This window comes from Paramisgurnus dabryanus, chromosome 17 (genome assembly GCF_030506205.2).
Source record: "Paramisgurnus dabryanus chromosome 17, PD_genome_1.1, whole genome shotgun sequence".
Classification (NCBI taxonomy): domain Eukaryota; kingdom Metazoa; phylum Chordata; class Actinopteri; order Cypriniformes; family Cobitidae; genus Paramisgurnus; species Paramisgurnus dabryanus.
Genome location: NC_133353.1, coordinates 1,839,471 through 1,863,597, shown reverse-complemented (window position 1 = coordinate 1,863,597; position 24,127 = coordinate 1,839,471). Strand labels below are relative to the sequence as shown.

At 38.5% G+C, this 24,127-nt stretch overlaps 1 protein-coding gene across 2 annotated transcripts in view; it reads left to right on the top strand.

Moving 5' to 3' along the window:
• The first annotated feature begins 1,384 nt into the window (after positions 1 to 1,384).
• ccdc85ca (coiled-coil domain containing 85C, a) overlaps positions 1,385 to 24,127 on the top strand; it is a 44,289-nt gene continuing 21,546 nt past the window's right edge. The window contains exon 1 of one of the 2 annotated variants that reach the window (XM_073812294.1): positions 1,385 to 2,414. In XM_073812294.1, the coding sequence (XP_073668395.1) occupies positions 1,709 to 2,414 (706 nt within the window). In that variant the 5' untranslated portion in view covers positions 1,385 to 1,708. The remainder of the gene's footprint in view (positions 2,415 to 24,127) is intronic. The other variant, XM_065251936.2, reaches the window with a different exon arrangement.

Here is a 24,127-nt window from a genome sequence, read left to right as displayed (position 1 = left end):
AATGTGTAATTTCAAAAGGTACATTTAATATCACGGTGTTGGCTATAATAAACCATGGAAACCCAAAAATATTATACATTTTTGCTGTTGTGCAATTCCCTGTAGACCTAGTCATCCCTACAAATATCCTAACCTGTGTTTTTCCATGTTCTGTTGAAATGGACGTAGTCTCCGAAAGATTGCATTTGTTTATGTGCAAAAATTATATTTCAAAATTAATATTATTCTCCCATTGCTAAATTAAAACAGATATTGTAGTTTATCAGTGGGTGATTTATATTGAGTTTATTGTTTTTTCTGTTAGAAATCAACGTGACCCCAACACAGAAAAATACATTTGAACAAATCCATATTTAGCAGAGTGCATATACACAAATTAGACTTTTATAAAAAGGGAATCTTTATAAACATATTTATTTAGACATGTTTTATACTTGGCCTCTATGACACATCAAACAAATGCTGTTTCATGGAGTAGTTTTGGAATTTATTTTAAGATAAAATATTAAGTAATGTGAGGCCTGTGTGCATATTCTTCTGATTTTTGGAAACAATTAGCACTGTGTAACTGCATGTAGGTTATTATGGCTATTAATACGCAGTGTTTTGGGTTTATAGTTTGTTTACATGATACCATAATGGAATCAGACTTTATAACCTATTTTATCAATATTCTATTCTATTCTATTCTATTCTATTCTATTCTATTCTATTCTATTCTATTCTATTCTATTCTATTCTATTCTATTCTATTCTATTCTATTATGATGGATCATTTTAAGGGTCTGGGTCAATTCTAATAATTGTTTGTTTTATCACTGTCTCAGCAGTTCTTACGTAATTCCAGTTCATTTTTGTCTGTTGCCATGCTGACACCAACCAACAACTGTAAATGGGAGCGACAGGGGAGCTACACCACAGTTCAAGCGAAAGATGGCGTTGTATTCACACAACTGACTCTGAGAATGGCTGGGTGTGCGGGCATTAGTTAATGTTGTCTCTAATGTAAGGATAATAATTTCCATATTTTAACTAATAATACATTTTAATTGGCTGTTAAAGTTTTCGGTGTTATTATTTAGGTAGAAATTAAATTAAAATATCAAAATATATTTTTCTGTTAGTTTTCTCAGCGCTGGCCGGGATGGACCAATCAGAATCTTTTGTGTTTACTGGCACACTTTTTTGACTTTCCTTTCTTTTTCAGATTATTTCTTCGTTATACATGGACGTGTTTAATTTGTTTTTTGTTTAGGAATATTTATTTAGGCCAAAAACATCCCAAAAGTCGAAAGGGCTCAAATATATTTGCCGTTTGAAGCGCTCCTCACCGTACGCGGATCTGACGTCACTGAACGCTTAGCTTGAAGCGCAAGTACCCAGACTGCTGCGCGCAATTGCGCTTCATTCAACTCAACTGCGGTTGCGTTTCGATGCGGGTGCGAATTCTTTTCTCTACACTGGTTAAGATGGGACGATTCCTTGTTAAATAAACATATAATTACGACAGAAGAGGATTTACTTTTTTTATTTTCGTATATTCTTGCTTAAGTTTTTGTTATCTTATTGCGATTTTTTTCTATTGTCTTTCAAATAACTGGATTAATTTTGCATAATGAGTTTAATATTTCTCCTCACGTTTTCGCCAAGAAATGTTTAGGAACCCTTGACTGGATCGCTCCTGCAATTGGCTATCAACGAAACGAATATGGCAAAAAATATTATAGACGTCCCGAGGGATGATTTAAGTAAGATATCGGATGAAGAGCTACTTAAATGTAGCAAAGAAGATCTTCTTAGGAGACTCCGAAAAGCGGATAATGAGAAGATGAACTTGATGGCGGAGCATGGGAACATGATGAAGGACGTCAACCGCAGACTGCAAGTGCATCTCCACGAGATACGGAGTTTGAAGGAGGTCAACCAGAAACTGCAAGAGGACAACCAGGAGCTTAGGGAACTGTGTTGCTTTTTGGATGATGATCGGCAGAAAGGGAAAAAGCTTTCAAGGGAATGGCAGAGATTTGGCAGGTACACCGCCAGCGTTATGTGGAAGGAGGTTAGCGTGTTCCAGCAAAAACTGAAAGATCTGGAAGCTGGACAGGAGAGTCTAATGAAAGAAAATACAGAGCTGAAGGAGATTATTGTAATGTTGGATGATGAGAGGAATGGGGCTGGATCTAGGAGCTCCATAGACAGCCAGTCTAGTTTGAATAACCTGAATGGTGGCTCTGGTACTGTGAGAGATGTTGGAGATGGGAGCAGCACATCCAGTACTGGTAGTGCTGGAAGTCCAGATCACCATCACAGTCATCTGCTTAAGCCTTCAGAGGGCAAGATGGTGTCTATACGAAGGTCTATGGATGATCTGTCCACAAACCATCTGCTTAGGACCATACCCAATGGACATAATGGTAAGTCCAAAATATTCACAGATTTTTGACATGCAAGCGGAGAATAATGATGTGTCTGAAATAGTTTCATTCATAAAGTAGATTCTGAAAATTGTGCGCAATGGCAAATGCATGGACACCATGTTATACAGATGCAGTACATGCAGTCATGTTTGGTTTTCAGGGAAATACAGATTATGCTCAGGTGGACCTTAGGTTTACTTCATTTGGATCTGTTAGCACATAAAGCCTAACAGTAAAGCCTAACTTATCCAAGCAGATACCTTTACACTATTTGCCACAGCCTGAAGTCAGGTCTTATAGGGATTTAATAATTAATAAGCTGTCTTTCTACAGATTTTGTTTTCATCCCGCCGCATGGCAGGTGATTAATAACAACCTCACATCTTAAACATAAAATGTCTCTTTATTTACTGCTGATACTTTCAGCTTATCAATATTTAAGACTTAATGCCCACTAATGATGGGTTAGAGTTCTTAGAAGTGAGGATTGTGATAAAAGTATTTGAATGGGATGCATTTATCATACATTATTCACATATATTTCTTTGGGATGTTAACTTTGACGTTTTGACTAGAATATTGATATGTTACTGATCAGAAATCAGTGCTTCCCCTTGTCTTCAGATGCCCCTCATTGACTACGCATGCAGTCTTGTGGCATTTGGCCAACACCTGCCAGACCTCTTTTATTTTGTCGTTTGTTCACCAACTTTTAGTTGATCTGCCAAACCACAACTCCACCCTTATCCTTTCTTTAGTCACGAGACGTCAAAACATCACTCTCTGTCACGTCACATGTATGGAGCACATGTTTTTAAGAAGAAAATATAGCATTTTATTTTTATTGTTTTATTTGTTGTGGACCTGAGATTTAGAGGTCTTGGTATCAGATATAAGATTGATGAATCTTTGGTCGTTGTAAAAAAGGGTTAGGCTTGATACATTTATTGTCCTTTACTCATATCTGAAAGTTGCATAGATGATTGCTTTTCCATATTAGTTAAATAAAGATAACTGAGTCATAATAACACAAGTCCAACATTACAAGTTTTGACAGTTTTCATATGAATCTCACAGTTTCCTAATAATTGTTTAGTCAGGGATTCATACCAAACACTATGCATAACTCATCTCACACTGTTTATGTTATGGGGATAAATGATACCTCAAATTGTGCAACTTGCGCTGTTACTTTTCTAAGTGATCAAATTTATGGTTTTAACTGGCAGATGATAAAATTGCCAAAACAGTCCCATATGTTGAGAGCTTTGGCGATGTGGCTCTAATGGTGGATTTAAGCAACCACATTCAAATCCTAGCATCATTTCAGCTAGTTATGCATGGGCAAGCATTTTTCCAGAAAATGTTAAATTACAGTATATACATTGCCAATGGAAAACTGTGATGATGCATGCATTTTGCTTTCCCACACTCTCCGAAATAAAGGTACAAAAGTTGTCACTGGGCATTACCTTTTAAAAAAGTACATGTTTGTACCTAAAAGGTACATATCTGCACCAAAATGTTACATATTAGGACCTTTTTCAAAGGTACAGTTCCAGTGACAACTTTTATACCGTTTATCTGAGTGCAGTGCAATGTCTTATTTTTTTATTTACCCTATTGCTTTTCTTTAATTATAGTTAAGCATCATCTAATTGTTCACCCCAGTCAAGACCTGACTTAAGGTCACATATCTGTTCCTTTGAGGGGTAAAAGTGTCTCTTTTGAAAGACCCCCACCAGCAAACTGAAGGTTTAGAGGCTGGGGTCGAGATTTTGTTACAGAGTTCAGATAACGCTCCACCCTGTCTCTTCCCACGGCTGGAGTGAAAAGAGCTTTAGTCAACCTATTCAAACCCTCCATCAGGTCTTATAGTCCCTCTGCTCCAGTCAAAGCTAAAGATGTCTGGCTTGTCATAAAGTGGATCACAATTTACGAGCAAAGCTTTCAATGTGGAGGTCACCCCTCTGATGGAGATCTGTTTTATATTGATGATGGGAAATGCAGGAATTCCCACCTGACCATGTTTCTTGTTAGACTGAGTTGTCTGTGAGATAATAGTAATTGAATTGATCTCCTGGGAATTTCCTTCCTGTGCCTAATGCAGACGTTCATTTTAATTCCCAATGTCAGTACTTGTTCGTCAAGCTTTCAAATAGTAACCAAGTAGCAAAGACGGCATTTTTCATCAGAGCCAGACGCAGGTTAAGTGACTGTGTTCTGGTCTGGCCGTCTTGAGCTGTTGGAGCAAAGCATTGTTCTTTCTAAAACAAACAGCTGACTGCTTGTAGGAGGGGGTCTTAGGTTCTGCTGAATCGGATGTTTGCCTTGTCGTTGCTTGTTCCCTCCTGCTAGCCTTTGCTTCTTAAAGACAATAATAATCTTACAAAGCATGCAAGGCATTGGCATTTATCAGAGCAAATTTTAAATTGGGTTTGTAATGGGGCTGCCCCACTTCAATCCTCTGACATTAACAAAATGGTCTCCTGGGACCAGCAAGTCAGAAGTGCTATAGTGAACAGAGAAAAATGGTGTTTAGTGTTGTTTTAAGCCAGGTACACTCTAAAAATGCTGGAATATTTTCAACACAATGTTGGGTTAAAAATGGATAAACCCATCCTGCTGGGTTGTTTTAACCCAAAATGCTGAGTTGTTTTCTGGGCCTTAAAAGTTGTGAGTTGCATTGCTTTCTATGGGGTGATGAACGAAGGTTTTACGGATGAGGAACGTCATGAGGGTACTGTAAGTAATTACTGACAAAATTTTCAGACTAAGCATCATTGAGAAAGTCTATGGAAAAAAGCTGCCTTCTCTCTTTCACAACATCACTGATGATGTTTACTTTACGGAGAATCCTTTCAATAAACTCCCTAATCAGATTCCTAAGTTAATGACTGTAATTACACCTCATTTTCACGTGTCACTACGATCTTTAGCACAATGCTGGCCAATGCTTAAAGCAGACCAGGACATTCTTGGAAAGACAGGCAGTTGTCGTCTGGGCCTTGAAAGTTGTGAGTTGCGTTTCTGTCTATGGCGGCTCAGAAAGCTCTTGGATTTCAGTAAAAATATCTTTATTTGTGTTCCAAAGATGAACGAAGGTTTTACGGGTGATGAACGTCATTAGGGTGAGTGATTACTGACAAAATTTTCAGAATAGGCATCATTGAGGAAGTCTATTGAAAAAAGCTACCTTCCCTCTTTTACAACATCACTGATGATGTTTACTTCAAGGAGAATTTCAATAAACTCCCTAATCAGATTCTAAAGTCAATGAATGAATGTAATTACACCTCAATTTCATGTGTCACTACAGTCTTCAGCACAATGCTGGTTAATGGTTAAAGCAGACCAGGACATTCTTGGTAATTTAGCGCTTTTCACAATTGTTTAAATGTTTCAAAGCAGCTTTACATGAAAAAAATGGAGAAAACACAGAAAAATCGGTGGACAACATAAGAAGCAGAGTAAAGCATCTGAGATAAAACCATAAGCGTAGTAGTAATGTAATGTATAAAAGAGAGTTCTAAGTTCAGCCAATCAATGTCAGCTGACTCCTAGTATAAAACCCTGTGGGAAAAGTCCTAGGTAGAAGGAGAGACTTTGAGAGAGAGCCAGACACAGCTGATTCAATAGATGATATACTATATATTAGATACTATATTATACAATTTTATGGGAATAAATATATGAAGAGTTTCGTTGCAAAACGAGATAACTACGTTTTTTTCCAGAAATCTCGTTTTTTTGGATGTGCATTCCAATTAATATCAATTCAACTGCAGTTGGTTTGTTTTGATTTAAACCTTCATAACTTAAAAAATACAGCTAAGAAGCACCATAAAACAAAATGATAACATGATAACATAATAAAATGTTAAAAACGTTGTTTTGCAACAAAACTCTTCATATATAAAATGGAAGCGGTCGGTGGTACCTGGGCAGACATCAGCTTTGCATCACGTTGAAGAAATGCCAGTAGATCAGTGGTGTGATGACCCTCAAGTCATACAAGTGTCATACAGTTTAGTGCTTGAATATCTGCCCAGTTCCGGACAAGCTAACTATTGCGACATAAGTATATTTACTAGAAAAATGATGTGAATGCTTTGTTAAAGAGAAATGTCTGTAGTTAAATTTAAATTGATCGAATGTGTCTGATTCCCGAACATTGTTGGGTAAATCATAGCAAAGCTTAGTGGCTACAAGTAATAAAAGGATCTTCCACCTAGAAGGACAGGCAGTCTCCTCTGTTCTAAACTATGGGGGGTTAGAGATTACAAAGAAGTTTTGGTTAATATAATTGGCTTTAAAAAATATTTGACTGAGGTGAACCATATCTAGGCTGAATTGTATTGTACATTGTTTATTGAATGGTCTCAAATACAGAGCAGATCAGTTTTATGAGACACACAACAATGGTCTTTGATGTCATTGACGTCAAACTTTGCTTTAAGCATCTAGCGAAACAATAGTGTGTGTGTGAAGAAAACTAGCAATTCAAATTTTATCCAGATACTCACAAAATAGATCTGTAGAGGACGATACGAAATATTACATATGTAAATGTAGACTATTTTTGTGTGTTTTTTCTGCTTTAGCCTCACAAATGTGACAATTGTGTATTTTTTTAACAGTCGGCTGTCACGAGTTTCTACATTCCTGGACAACAATAGTAGAAGTTTCACATTAGTAGTAGGCATAAGTGAATACTGTTAAGGGCCAGTGGGGTCAGGGAATACCTGTCAAATTGTACTGTATTTTGGATGCATAGAAACAAGTATTGTTACCAGCTGTTGCTGGTGAACTGGTTAACCCTGTCAGACGACTGAACAGATTTAAAGTAATGAAGTTACTTTATCCATGCCTACATCAGCCTGGAATTTCAGGCCACTGAAGCCTGTCTGTCCAGAATAAATAATTAAACAGCCATATATAAAAGTATATACCTCAAGGTGTTACTTCATAATAGTTCTCTACCTTTCTAGGTTTGGATTCCTATCTTCCCATCTTATTGTACACCCCACCCCCTCTCTCTCTCTTTCTTGTCCATTCTCTCGGTCACCCTGTTGAAAATATGAAGGCAGTGGATGGAAAGGGGGTCACAGGGTGGGTGGCAGCACTGGTTTTGCTCAAAGCTCGGGGGTGGGTGTGGAACGCCATAGCAACAGTAATTATAAGCTGGTTGATTGATCCTGTAGAGATGGAGGGGGCCGGCACTGTGTTTATTCAGAGATATTGGGTCAGTAGAGCACCCGGAGTGAGATGTGTTTGGGTTTCCGGACCACAAAAGGAGAATGTCCGAGTGTAACCAAAACAACAATAATGGCCTACAGGACAAGACCTATAGACCGTTTCACCAGTAACAACATAAACAAGCGGCTGTCGCGGTCCGCACGTAACTTCCGGTAAACTCCGCTAATAATAAATAACAACAAAGTTATTTAAACGTAGTTTATTTATATAACAAACATATAAAACAACAAATAAAACAACACATAGATTACCTAGGAAACCAAAACATTTGTTATTTTCGACAAGGCATTTGTTCAAGAGATCAGTTTAGCAACTAGTCAGACCATTAAAAAAACAAAACCGGAAGTAAGGTTCGGATCCAGACGTGTATCGCGTGCGTCCGATGAAACCGTCTATAATGGTATATAATGGTAAATCTCTACTATTCACCCCTTTTAGTAAAAACATATTATATTCAAGTAACTTCATTGGTTTTGCAGTGACATTCATTTGGTGCACCATGAAACAAAACATTTGTTGTGATTAGAGAGACCCGGGGGTAAATGATGACGGAACTTGCATTCAAAACGTTCTTTTTTATAGCTCAGAATGCTTATGTTTCTCTAATGGAGCCACATTTCCATGCCAAAGCTATGAAATAGGTCAGTGTTGTCCAGGGAGCCGCCTGTACTCATTGATTTCACTAGTAAGCTCAGCTTTCAGCCCTGTTCAACTGATCTTGTTGACTCAGTTTCACTGTCTTGGCATGTTACCGCTGGAGGAAACGATCTAAGCTTGAATTCTTCTAACAGTATTTATTTCATCTATTTTTCAAGCACTCAAATAATGTTTTATGCAAGTGACTTATATGGCATTCAAAGTGCACATTATAACAAAGTTAATGCATTTTCTGGCAATCAAACCCTCAATCTCTGCTTGTTACTTGACATACAGTAGCGCATTGAAAAAATCTGGTAAATATAAGGCTGATTTTTCACATTTTTATCTTTTTGTGTCTGCGATTTACTCTAGACATTGGGGGGAGCAGGACTGTCAGACTCTTTTGGCTTTCTAGAGGGGGTTTGAGGTTGTGTGCCCTTGTATCTGCTTGAGCCATCTGTCCAGCGTTATTGTTCAAAGCACAAAGGGGCAAGAGTCCTTCAAAGTCCACTTATTGAATAGAGTCATAACGTCTCTCTGCTAGGGCTATTGAGCTTCGAGTTACATGGCGTAGAGCATCTCTGATCCTGTTTATTTATTCCTGTCTCATTCCTGTTTTATTTTAGATTCTATTTCACTCAAGTGTTAGATCAAGATGTTTTTTGTGTACATAAACTGTCAGGTGGTTCTTACTATATCATACAGTATAACTTTGTAATTTGCCAGGCAAAAAAGTCATTGGAAATGACAGATTTATGCACCTCTTTGGAACCTGAGAATAAGCAGTGATGCTATTATCCAGTGGTTCTCCAACACTTAGGGGTGGCGCGAGATGGTGCCAGGGGACCCCAGTTTTTATTAAATACATTATTTTATTTTAAATCTCAGAAAAATATAGTGACTAACCAAACGGCACAACATTGTATAATTGAATGTTTTCTTTAATTCAAATTCCAAGTTTGAGATTGTTTTATGTCATGAATTGTCTTTGGAGGGGCAGTGAAGGGATGCACTAAGGAGAGGGGGAATGTCAGAAAGTTTGAGAACCACTGCTTTAAACATATTAGTTAAAATAATGTATTAAAGGAATTATCCAAGGGTGGGGGCCAACTGAGATTTCTTACATGCGAGTTTGAATTACAAATCATAAGCTTGAGGGGAAATAGCACATGTATATGATGCCTGTATGCCATTATCTTCTTTGTTGCTGAAGTTCTTAGTATACATAACCATTGTTGAGACCTTCTCTGTTGAACAATGTTTCATGGCTGTTTTGTTTGGGATCGCCATATTCAGTGACTAAGATGCTCCAGATTTGGGCTTTTCACACTTGAAATAGTTAACTCTGGGTTATTCTAAACCACAGATTAATTGAATCCTGGGTTATCTGCTTCATGTGTCACACTGTTCATACTTAACTCTTTCCCCGCCATTGACGAGTTAACTCGTCAATTAAGAGAAAATGCTTCCCTGCCAATGACGAGTATCTGGCAATCCATAATACCATTATAATCTTCCGCAACTTATAAAACTCTGAAGTATCACCCTAGGGCAAACAGCTGTATGTCCATGTATGTTTTTTTAGGATCACACTGAATCTGATCTCTGTCAAAAGTCCTTCACCAAATATTTTGAAGTAACCTACCCATATTTGAATATTTGAGAGGTGATAAAAAGAGAACTAGTGTAGGTAGGATGAAACAGGTTTTTATGTTTGAAAGCAGAGGGTCTGTTCTTTCATTTTATATATTGTTTGTATATATAACTCATCGATTAAAAAAAAAAACACGCTTCCCTGTAGTGATGCACCGATGTATCGGCTGCCGATATTTATTGGCCGATTTTTGATTAATTTAAAACCATCGGCATATCGGCAATAGCACGAGAAAGGCCGATACCGATTGTTTATTAATTAACTGCATAAAGAAATCCATTATATGTAAAACAATGAGTTAATGTTGTTAATAAAATAAATGCTGAATAGCAAAAACCACCTTTGAAGGTTGTCATGCGGTCTTATTATATTTGTTTTAGCTTAATTTGTGCCTCTCTTATTATGTTGGTCAGTTGAATGTTAATTAGATCAAATCCATGTTCAGTAAAAATAATTTGATGCAGAAATAAACTAGCTAATAGACCAACTATATAGTATTGTATACAAGTGTTTAATATCGGTATCGGCATCGGTATAAAACTTAACTTATAAAACCCAGCAGTATTGCCCTAGGGCAAACAGCTGTATGTCCGTGTATGTTTTGAGTATCGCTCTGAATCTGATCTCTATCAAAAGTCCTTCGCAAAAATGGAAATATTTAATCTTTTTGCTTAAAATTTTGCGCTTTTATAGAAACCTAGCCATATTTGAGAGGTGATAAAAAGAGAACTAATGAAGGTAGGATGAAAACATTTTCTTGTTTGAAAGCAGAGGGTCTGTTCTTTCATTATATATATATCGTCTGTTTATATATTTTAAGAAAAAAAATTTCTGGAAGGCATTAAACTTTTGTGAACATCATGAAAAATGCTGGCGCTGGCTGGCAACTTTTTTTAAAACGCTGGCAGGGAAAGAGTTCACCAGGGGTTAAAAGATAACCCTGGGTATTCATAATCTGACTTTCACACTGAGTATTTCTAAACCCTAGCCTAGCGTTAATGTTAAAATTTGCATATTTGCCGTGTCAACAGTCATTATACAAAGCGATGTCAAACTAACTGAATTAAAATAGTGCGCTGTTGCTTTAAATAACAGCTTGTGTCGTGCTTCCACTTCAGTAACAGAACAGTATGCAACTTATATCTCTCTTGGCTGTTTTTAAGTCTCCTGGGATTTAATTTTTAATTAAATTCAGGTGTTTTCATTACACAGATAGTGACATGAGGTATGTGCACTTCAGTTTCTGATTGGTTGTCCATTGCTAAGCATCGAGTCATAACGTTCTAACTCCAATTCGTTTCACACTACATGCATTTGGCAACCTAAGCTCAGTGTGAAAAGCCCTGTCTGTTATTGACCAACAAGTAAAAACTTTCAAACCACAAATCTCCTTCATATCTACAGTATGAGTATGAATACATCAGGTGAACACTTTGTTGTAGGTTTGTATTACAACAGCCCTCTGCTATTATATTAAATTGTTGTTTTTAACATCTTCGGAAATGTTTGTCATACAGGAAGCTTTTATTCAGTTGTTGTTTACACTATTGCACCTTTAGTATGGGCGTGACCCATTTGCCCAATAACCATGTGATTATTTATTTAGGAAAAGATGGGTCACGGTGGGTAACGGATACAGCATATAAATCTGCACAGACAGGAGATTACTATAATAGATATACTATGCAGTTTATTAAAATTTTTCTCATAGTCCAAGTTGAACTGCAGTCGGTAGAGTGCGTTTTCTAAGTATGTGTGTGAAAGACTTCGAGTGAAAAGACGAGAGCCATTGAAAAACCGAAAGAGAAAAGGGAAAGCTCATTTGGCAGAGGCTGGAGGTGCAATAACTAAAGCAGCGTCAGACCCTTTAGTCAAACACTAGGGCTTGTTGCTAGGATACATTCTTATCAATACCCTGGTATGCAGTCTATCTTCCCCACGCGTTTCTCGGATCCTCACACCGTCACTCGCTTATTCACTGCTCTATTTTTGAATCAAGACGAATTTCGTCTGCAGCAGGCTGGGAGACCCCAAAAGCCCTCTGTTGACTCTATTTGAGATGTACAAGGGGTGTCTTATATCAGCATTAAAGTTGATGACTGAATTATTGGTCTTTTAACATGTTACCAAAGTTTATTTTAACTTCATACATAAATGAAAACAGATTATTTAAAATGCTCTTTGTTCTCACAGACATCTAACAGGACCGAACTTTGGCCGTGCGTGCATATTTTCAAAGGGCGTGTTTGACAGTTCATCATGTTTAGTATGATATCTCCAGACACAGTTTTACATGTAAAACATGAATGAGGGATATTAGCATGTATGTCAATGAAAGTAAATGCTTCCAGAAAAGCAAACAAATAGTAAAAGCCTAGATCACATGTTACAAAATGATTTATTAATTCCTTTGGCTTTTTGTTCTGTAATGATGGACACGACAAAAAAAAAAATGAATTAAAGCAACACACATGACACCCCGAACACATATTTTGAATTGGCGCCCCTTGGATGAGCAGTCACGAGCCGCCACTGCTCATCCCTTAATTTAGAAACGCATTGAGAAGCTACGGTAGCTGCCACATGACAAACAAGTTGTCGTCTGAGACAACGTAGGAACGAAACGAACTCTTTGGAACAGTTTGTCCGTTTAGGGCTACTGTACAAACATGTAGGGGCACCCGCGGCGTATTTAGATAAAAACGGCTCATTCTAAGGTAAAAAAACAATACAGTTAATTATGTAATGTCTTTATAAAACACTGATAATAAAGTTATGTGTATTGCATGTAATGCAATAATCTGTCAGGAGACCCCTAAAAGTCCCACATTGCACCTTTAAAGTAAATTAAAGAAATAATTTACCCAAGTGTAAACATTTTTCGTCTGCAAATCGACGATATACAAGCATATGACAAGTAGTCACGAAAACCAATGAGATTCTATCTTATCAACGTGCCACCATATATAAATTTACTGCACTGATCTATATGTTTTCATGAATATGCAATGTATCAAAATCTTGGAAACGTATCTTTTCACTTTAGAAGACATTTATTACGCCACTGGAGTCATTTGGATTACCTGAATGATGGATGGATGTGCTTTTCTAAATGTCACCATGTTGACCGCTTAAAAGATAACATGACGACATTTTAATGTAAATTTATTAGTTTTTCTTCTACTGAAAAAACAAAGTCATAAACATATAGGATGACATTAGGGTGTGTAAATTATGAGATAAACTTCATATTTGTGTGAACTGTGTCTTTAAAGGTCCATTGTAGGGTTTTCAGCGGTATCTACTGTTTGTTCGTTTAGGGCTACTTTGGAAACTCGGCGGTTACTTCCGGTGTATGTAGATAAATACGGCTCATTCTCGGGTAATAAAAAAAATACAGTTTATTTTGTAGGGTTTTTATACACCACTGATAATATATTTAATTGAATTTCTGTCAAGGGAAAGTCCCACATTGAATCTTTAATGTAAGCAGCTGGTTTTAACATACTATTCCTGCAGGACTGCAGCATGCGGTATGTGTAACGTGCACACTTTGCAGATTTTCTGTATGCATTGAATCCCTAGATGATTTGCTAAAATGTGCAGTAGCATTGTGCTGAACCTGAGATTTTTTATAGAGCAAAAATAATCTGAAGCAAAATCAAACCACAATCTATACTACACAGGATTTGATTGAACAGCCAATAGTTTGAAAATTAGACTTATCAGTTAACATTAATTTTTTTACTTGATGAGAAGTCACTGTAAATGGTTTCACACTTTTTTACGAATATGGTAGTCAGTATGGTGTTAGTACTCCATTGTCTGAGCATCTTCTCCATTCACAGTCATGGGAAATGAGGTGTCAGCAGATCTTGTGTTGGCTCCTCCCCGGAGTGCCGTCTGGAGACATCCTCTGCTTTTCTTCACCACCGTTAAGAGCTTTTCTCCCCTGTGTAGCGTTAAGATAAATGACCGATGGAATAGATAAGCCAATAATATGGCCCATTCATAGGCACGTTTACTGTTGTGTATTTTCGATCGCAAAACTTGTAGTGACAATTAGCTGGCAGTAAACAGACACTGCACTTGGTCTTTACACAGAGCACACAGCTTGATTCACTGTTACTGTATGAGTTTGCTTAACCAAACAGATGACCTCCGGCCAATTGACACTTCTTTAAAAGGCAAATATTGAGTTGGAGATGGGAAAAGAGCAAAATAACAAGATGGGTGCAGAAAAGAGAGAGAGACAGAGATAAATTCAGTAGGGACGAGAGCATATGCTCCTCTGCTAATCTACAGATTTCAGATATAAGATGATTACAGCATTCAGAGCCTGCTAGAAAAAAAACGCAGTCGGTACAATGGCTATAGCCCATCGGAAAGGATTAGTAAGTGTGCATTTAAAGTGACTTGTGTCCTGCGACAGTAAAACTCATTTATTAGACGCTCAGCAGTGAGCTGTTCTGCACTAAAGGGTCAACAAGCAGAGGAATCTGTAAAAAGCTGTTCTGCGGGATTTTATGTTGTTTTTATGTTAATTTTATTGCCTGCTGGTGTCTCGTTGTTTTCTAATGGAGTTTTGTGCTTTCTATTACTGCAACATGGTCATAGAAAATTTTTTTTTTTTTATAAATTTGTGTAGCACCGCTGCATTCTGGGTATCAGTTGAGCACCAAAGGATATGTGTTGTTCACAGTGACCACGGTGTGGTTTCCAAGACAGCGTGCATGATGTTTGTGCAAGCGACGGGGGGCATTGACTCACGTCCCTGTTGCCGCGTGACGCCCCCTCTGTTCTCTGCACCGCAAGCACAGATTAACAGTGACGGTGGCGTTTCCACCCAAAGCCACGTGCAGAAGGACACATGAACGCTCTTTCTCTCTTTCCCTCCCTGCTGTTTTGTATTCTTCTGATTTTTGCGCCTCACACCCCCTTTTCTGTCTGCTTCTGGCGGTTTAGGCTGCGGACCCCATTGAGGTTACAGGAAAAGCATTTGTTGACATTCAGATGCACCCATGGGCCATGTCATGTAAGCACACTCTGTCACTGACACATGTACACAAAGCCTATTGGTGTTTCCTTGAACATGATATGTCATAGGTGAAATATTATGTTGTATTACAAGGAAGATCACCAAGGGTGTGTTTCAAAAGCTTGTGATCTGCATCCTGAATTTTCTGTAGCATCCACACTAAAATAGACGTAGTAAATGCTGGGTTGGTTAAAACAATGGATGTTTAAAATATGGACAAACCCAACCGTTGGATTAAAGTAATATGCTCTGACATTTGGATTTGTCTTGCTTTACCGTGCTTTTAATACCTTGTAGTCTCATGCTGTCATTGCATCTCACGTCAGGTGCTTCTCTGTGACAGCAGTGCTGCAGACATACCCACAGGCCCAGGGCATGAGCCTCTTTCATAACAGTTAATGAGTAAAATCAGCACATCTCTTGTTATTGTTGAGCTTGTGCAATCTGAACTGGATACCTGCTTCAAAACTTCCTGACGCTGTCTCCTAGTGCCAAGGTTGTTTTACAGGAAGCAGACTGTTTTATTGTAGGCTTTGTCATTAATGATTGCTTTATAGAGGGAGTCGCTCTGTACTTTGCTTAGGTTTGTCGGCTTCATTGTTGAGATGATATTTTTATTCTAATCATACTTTTCAAACAGAGATAGGGGGTATTTTCTCAGAATCTTGTCTTATTTATGGCTAAAGAGTGTACATACTGACAGAACACTGTATCTTTTGTAAATGCTTTTATGGCCATAATAGGACACGTGATCCTGAGGTCATGTGATGTCACTGATTATGAGATTTCTGTAAATGTCATATTGCCAAATGGCAGCGCATATAGTAGCCCAAGACATATTTAAAAATGTTTTAATGACATTTTGAAGTGACATTTAAAGAAACCACAGCTGTAAGCGCCCCCTTTCGCCTTCAGAACTGCCTTAATTCTACGCGGCATTGATTCAAAAAGGTGCTGAAAGCATTCTTTAGAAATGTTGGCCCATATTGATAAGATAGCATCTTGCAGTTGATGGAGATTTGTGGGATGCACATCCAGGGCACGAAGCTCCCATTCCACCACATCCCAAAGATGCTCTATTGGGTTGAGATCTGGTGACTGTGGGGTCCATTTTAGTACAGTGAACTCATTGTCATGTTCAAGAAACCAATTTGAAATGATTCGAACTTTGTGACATGGTGCATTGTCCTGCTGGAAGTAGCCATCAGAGGATGGGTACATGGTGGTCATAAAGGGATGGACATGGTCAGAAACAATGCTCAGGTAGGCTGTGGCATTTAAACGATGCACAATTGGCACTAAGGGGCTTAAAGTATGCCAAGAAAACATCCCCCACACCATCACACCACCACTCCCAGCCTGCACAGTGGTAACAAGGCATGATGGATCCATGTTCTCATTCTGTTTACGCCAAATTATAACTCTACCATCTGAATGTCTCAACAGAAATCGAGATCCATCAGACCAGGCAAAATTTTTCCAGTCGTCAACTGTCCAATTTTGGTGAGCTTGTGCAAATTGTAGCCTCTTTTTCCTATGTGTAGTGGAGATGAGTGCTACCCGGTGGGGTCTTCTGTTGTTGTAGCACATCCACCTCAAGGTTGTGCGTGTTGTGTCTTCACAAATGCTTTGCTGCATACCTCGATTGTAACAAGTGGTTATTTCAGTCAAAGTTGCTCTTCTATAAGCTTGAATCAGTCGGCCCATTCTTCTCTGACCTCTAGCATCAACAAGGCATTTCGCCCACAGGACTGCCACATACTGGATGTTTTTCCCTTTTCACACCATTCTTTGTAAACCCTAGAAATGGTTGTGTGTGAAAATCCCAGTAACTGAGCAGATTGTGAAATACTAAGACCAGCCTGTCTGGCACCAACAACCATGCCACGCTAAAAATTGCTTAAATCACCTTTCTTTCCCATTCTGACAATCAGTTTGGAGATTGTCTTGACCAGGACCACACCCATAAATGCATTGAAGGAACTGCCATGTGATTGGTTGATTAGATAATTGCATTAATGAGAAATTTAACAAGTGTTCTTAATAATCCTTTAGGTGAGTATAATACCTGCACATTCTGTTTATCATTATCTAATTTTTGACGCAGGTGGCGTTTAGCGGCTTTTGCATCTGAGCTCCTCATATATTCCTTATTTTTACAATAAGTATAAGTACAATATGTAACAGGTTTGGTAAGAATACTGAAACATAAAACCATGTCTGCGTTTGTCAGAAGTGGGCAGAATCAACTCGCTGCGGAAGTAAACGTACTTTTAATCTAACAATCCTTGCGTTCAATGTAGTCCAAGAATAGAGCTGCAGGGAATCAATGCTCCAGTTGTGGGGTGAACTGTATCCAGGCCCCCGAATGTAAACCATCATCAGGTTTCATAGAGAAATGCTTAACACCAGCAATATGGAGCAGAGTGGTGAGGAACAATACTGCACTGTTTGCCCAGCTCCACTTTCACATCTTGCAGTAATTGAAATCAGTCCTGGGCCTCAGTCCTACTAAAGCTTATTTCCCTATGCTGCTCGGGGACTATGAACCCATAGAAGGAGGGGGTGTAGAGATGTTATTATAGAGTTACGTTATGTATAAATTGAATGTGGGGTCAACTGGAAAAGCTAATGAGCTTTTTATGAATTCCAGAAGTTAACCTGCCTGGGTGGCATGTCAAAATCAAGGATTAGGATAGCAAAAACGCCTCATCCATGCCCGGTAGAGTTACCGTAATAGCTTTATTGTTGCCAGCAATCACAAAAGTTACATACCTTATGTAACCAGTGTGTGCTGGAGATCAAAGTCCTTGCAGAGTAATCCATCTTTGATGTCCACTTATATTTAACTCACGCATTGTTTTGTTTTTCTCTTTGTCTGTAATGGCTAGATTGTAACCTTTTCAATGAAATGTACAAATGATTTGTAAATCATTTAATAAGTTACTGTATTTTATTGAATAGTTTTAGCAAAATAAAATTAGCATTTCTGTTTTGAAACTTTGAAAGTTTGAAACTCCAGGGTAGGACACGAATAACGGCGAAAATTAGAGATGCATCAATCGACCATAAATCGGAACCAGATGTTTTTTGCACCCTACCTTGTGATCGGCAACTGGCCGTTTCATTTTGGTTGATCCGGATGTTATGGACACAAAGCTGTTTTATGTATGTTTCTCTGAAGGGAACTGTCTTAAGTAAAGTCTCGACGGCATATCTTTGTCGTCCTATTTCTTTGTATGCCCAATAAAGCAAATGGTATCCGCTGCATTACTGCTGTTAAAGACCCCAGAAAGTGCATTGGAATGTGCAGTATATTTACACTCTCCGAGTCGTCTCTTATCCCCTACATAGTGCACTAAGTACTAGTAAATGTATTAACAAGTGTCTCATCTCAGGCGCTTGTGATTTCCAGCAGATGTAGGGTGCAGGACACTTAACTTTTTTTTTAAAGTTTAGTTTTGCGTGCTTACGTGAAGCTATCGCGCGAGCACGTGAAAGCGAAAGTTTCACGTGTGCGCGCGATAGTTTCATGCGAGCACGCGATAGTTTCATGCGAGCACGCGATAGTTTCATGCGAGCACGCGATAGTTTCACGCGAGCACGCGATAGTTTCACGCGAGCACGCGAAACAAAACGTAAAAAAAAATCTGCACATGAAAGTTTCATGTAAACACATGGAAGTTTCACGTGAGCACATGAAAGTTTCACCTGAGCACATGAAAGTTTCACGTGAGCACATGAAAGATTTTTTTTACTACAATGTCACCTTAGGGGCTCGGTAGTTTTGAATGCTTATATTCTGTTTCCGAATTTTGTTAGCATTTTGGGCCTGACCAATTTATATATATTAGGGGCATGAGTACTCGATTGCTCAAGTAGGCCTACTCTAACGTGGGATCGATGATCGATCACGAAAACGATGATCATGTGGGTTTATTTATTTATTTATTTTTTGTGGTTATGGCGGCTTAGATGGTGTTGGGTTGAGCTACACAGACTGGTGTATGCCATCAGTAACGTCCTATGCAGGATTCAAAAACAAACAGACGGCAACCCGCCGATCTGCGCTATGCTGTGAAGCCGAACACACTACTGAGGAACTGGTTTAAAAGGATGCCGTAATTTTGGGATTCACTTCGGTAGGACGAAAATACAGTCAGTCAGGTGCAAAATGTACAGCGCCGTCACAAGTTCCCTTATTTCATCGCATATTTAAACATCAAATGTCAAGAGATACCAGAGAGCGATACAAGCATATCTTGACTAAGAACAGGTGAGAGGACGATACAACACAGCTAATCGCTAAATGATAGCAAAAGCTGCTTAATGTTATGAAGCTTGTGCTTTAGCTGGACGTAGGGATGCTAAACAATTAATCACGATTAATCGTTAGCAGAATAAAAGTTTTTGTTTACATCACATATGTGTGTAAACTGTGTATAATAAATATGTATATATATATATATATATATAAATATGAACACATTCATGTATAATTTTAAGAAAAAAAAATGTATATATTAAGTATTTATATTAATATATAATATAAATTATACATAAATATACAAATGTATATACACATGTAAACATTTCTAAAACATATACATGCATGTGTGTACATTTATTTATACAAAGTTATTATACACAGTTCACACACATATATGATGTAAACAAAAACTTTTATTCTGCTAGTGATTAATCGCGATTAATCGTTAAGCATCCCTAGCTGGACGTGTTTCAAAGCGCGTTGCTATTGTGCACATCCAAAACGGAAGTTAAACTTTCTCTCCAGTAGGCTACATAACTTAGTGTAAGTCTTGCATTTTGTGCAGGTATTTGCACGTTGTATAAAACATATATGTTGTATATAAGGCTTAATATTATGGAGAGTGTGTCATAAAGATACCGCATCAGTTTGTGTTTATTAACCCTTTGGTTTCACTTCATCATGCAACTTTCTGTTAAAATCATTTAATTAATTAATAATCTAGTATGTGTTCATTTTTCTGTCATAGTTTCTTCAAAATTAAGTTTTATTTGAGTTTTTTTAATAAAAATATTTTCATTTTCACCATGATGTATACGCCCCACCCTTTGATTGCCCCGCCCCCCATCGAGTACTCATTATTCATACCTAGTATGCACATCCCTAATATATATCCTTATGTAGGGTGGCCATTCGTGCCAGTTCCGCCGGACACGTCCCGAACATGTTTTCGGGTTCGTTCTCCGGAAGTCGCGTTGGTCGACCGCATACGTCATCAAGGTTTAATATTTCGGGTTTAATTTCAAAAAAGCAACCGTTACATTTCAAGGTAAGAATGAAACTACAATGATTGTATGTCTTAAAATAAATAAATCTTAATTTTCGAATGTGTTTTAACTGAAATGTGGGAACCTTGATGACGTATATGCGGTCGAGCAACGCGACTTCCAGAGAACGAACCCGAAAACATGTTCGGGACGTGTCCGGCGGAACTGGCACGAATGGCCACCCTATCCTTATGCCTAACTTATTATTACTAAAACGAAAAAAGTTTAAATTTAATTTCATGGGGCCTTTTAATAAAAAATTGGAAATTGGTATTTGAATTGGCTCATTTGCTTTTAAAAATAGGCATCACGCAATAAAAAAATCATCACTACCGGAAATAAATAGGAACAAAAATGAGAATGTTGCAAGCTGGCACGTTTTTTTAAGGGAAGAAACGACACTGCAGTGCAAGTGTCACTGTCATGACAGGATAAAATAAGACAGGGAGAATTTCTCTTAGGCTATCCGACATTACAGTGTCTCTACAATTAAATCAAGCGCACCCTGAGACGAGAGCGGCCGTGCCAGAACAGATCCGGGGTCGCCTTTAACACGTGTTTCTCTCCGTTTCTAAAATGACACAGTAGGACAGCTTGTTAAAGTTGAAAAAAGATTCTGTGCTTTGTTTGTAAGCCTACAACGTTCCTAAAAAACTGCTGAGGTTATCCGATTGAGCTGAGATATGCAGCATGGTCTGCTAGAGGTGGGCAACGGCGGTGGCTTGCCTCAATTTATCGTCTTGGCCTTTCATATCTGTCTTATAATCTCCTGGAGTGTATTTTTATCCTGTACACCTTTTTGTGTTTGAAAGCATGTTCATGTGGGTTAAAAGAAGCTTGTTTCTTTTATAATCCCCTTGTTTTTCCGAGATCAAATGGTAATACATTTGTTCAGTTTGCGGTTAATCCTTGACATTGATAACGGTTGTATTCATATCGGGGCGTATACCTTCATTCCTGTGGGATAGCTAACAAAACCCCAGTAAGGGGTGTAGAAAAGTATTTTCTCTCACACAAACAAAGAGTTCCCGCTGCATTGCAGTCCTGCGGAGATAAAAGATGGTCTCCGACTGTGAATGGGGCTGGTGGAGGGAGTGTAACGTTCCGCTGTTTCGTTCTCCTGTCTGTGGATGGGACTCATGGGAATGTCGGTGGTGGGTTTGAGGGAGGCAAGATCGGGAGAGGGGGGATACATGGCAGAACCGGCCAGGCTTTGCAGACAGCTTTCCTAATCAGCTTGGCTGTGTGTCAGGCGATCAGATTTACTGTAGTTAGATTAAAGGGTCACAGGAAATGTAAAGAGGATTTACTAAGCAGGACCTCTGCCTACTTCTCCGGCCCATTATGGATCAGCTGTGTCCACATTCTTGTATCCGTGCCATCCAAGTTATTTTGGAGTTGCGTTTACATCACTCTGTGCATGTATTGTATTCAAAAAAGTGAAATGAAAGATAGAAAGCCGTTTGTTTTTTGTGATACGGTTTATCAGACTTTTACTGTAAGCAAGCAGGAGACTGCAGTGACACCTGGTGGTAAAGAAAAAAATGGTGATTATCATTTTCAATATATAAAAAATTGTATAAGCTGGATGATTGGGTGAACAATGTGTATCGGTTCACCCTACATGGTTTATTGGTTTTGGGTCAAAGGATTCTGAAGAGGAACCTTTGATTTTTTGTTTCAAAGGGTCAGGCGGCCCATCCTTCACTGATGCTCTCAGCCGGACGTTTCACGCCTATTCTTTCCTTCTAAAGATCTGACAGGAATAGTTTGGGTAGAAACAGCCGTGACAAATGTGATGTTAACTGCTGGTGAGAGGAAATTAAAGCAAGAAATGTTGATGATGACTATTTGTGCTGATGTCATCAAACGGCCCTTATCTGTCTCCTCCACCCATCACAGATTCCTCACACCGTTGTTATATCACACACTGTGCGTACGTGAGTGTACGCATGCTTCCAAAAAACACATTTCTTTAGTCATTTGTCCTTAATCACACCCATATTGCCATCATCTGTTTTTCAGAATTTTTTTATATATATATATATATATATATATATATATATATATATATATATATATATATTTATTTACTGGTAATGACAAAGCAACACTGTTGACATAATTTAATATAGACTATCACAAGTATAAAGAAAGATGCAGGGAATATGATTTATTACAAATCTATCTGGCCTTGATCTTTATTGGCCAATCTCTGCATTTATTATGGTTTAAAGTCCCTGTGAACAGGAAGTTGCGATTGACTTTACTTCCGTATTGTGATGTTTTTCTGAGTGAAATGAAATATCACATGAAGAAAATAGTAGGTGTGACTTGTGTTTTCCGCTGTGAGTTGATTGGATATGAAATGTTTCATTCAGAAATGGAACTCGCAGCAGACTGACAGATGGAGCGGGCAGGGTTAACAGATGTTTCACCAAAGATATTTAATATTAACAAGATGCATCAGTTGTTTGATAAGAATGGGGTAGATTGCAATGGTCAAAATGGCCGCTCTAGTCCCGCCTCCCAGTAAAAAGAGCCAATAATCAATCGGAATCCGCTGGGAAAGGGATTTTGCACATGCGCAGAAACGACAGGTCTTGTTTGTCTCATTCTAATGCTGTGTCTACACCAGGCGCGGTAGAGGCGTGAAGCGCGAGTGATTTCAATGTTATGTCAATGTGAAGACGCGTTGACGCACGTCTAGAGGTCTCGCGGTGCGAATGAGGCGTTTAGCGCAGTAGACGCGATTCCTCATTCATGCGTCTAGTTTATGCGAATTGAGCGCCTGGGGCGGTACGCGCGAATGGTGTTTTTTTTGCGTTTGACGCAAATTTGCGGCTGACGTCCGAGTTGAAAAACTTGAACTTTGGTACATTTTCGGGCCGCTTTAACCAATCAGGAGCCTGCTTGCTGCTGTTCCCCCTATAGACCAAATACAAAATGGTAACTCTCTCGATAAATGCACAATCAACATCAGCCCTCTTGCAAACGGACAACCACATAGCACTTGCCCCTCCCACAAGAAGCAGATTTCGCCTCTGACGCGCGTCAAATGCTGGCTTTTTCCACGTGTCTACTTCGCTGTAGATGCGCAAATGCATTAAACTGCACGGTAGACATGATTTTGACGCCTCAAACGCGGTTGGTGTAAAAGCAGCATTACAAGACCTGGGAGGCGTTGCAAATATGGCGACGGAGTGACGTGACATCCTTAAAAGGACTTTGGTTCCGCCCAAGCCATCTAGCTGACGTCATCAGAGAGGGATCGCATGTTCAATACATTTTTCAGGTTATTATAAGGGCACATGAATCTAATAAAAATAATGACCCAAATGGATAAATTGTTTATAATGAACACCACAATATTCCATTCAAAAATAAGACTTGTCAGTTTTGATTTCATGGGGACTTCTCTCGTCTCCCGAGTGCCTCTTTTGTAAATTATTAGATGTTGATGGCTCACGTTTCTTTCCCTTCACAGAAAACCACAGGTTTATCAATGCTATTAAAGTATTATTTTGTTTTTGTTTGTTTGTTGATCACAAAGTACAAAGTAGATGAGGAAAACTAGGACTCTGTGTACTCAACGCGCCACCATTGTTTGTTTACATTGCATGGAATGGTGCGCTGTGATTTGTGGAGCAGATTTATTGCATTCTGTAGAAAAGGAGGATTGGCGTTTATTGCGTTTTGGGAAAAAAGATGACAGAATAACACGGCGGATATTGGATTTTGCGTAAAATTAAGAATTTACTTTTAAATACTGACCTGATATAATACTGATTTTGGCAGTAACTC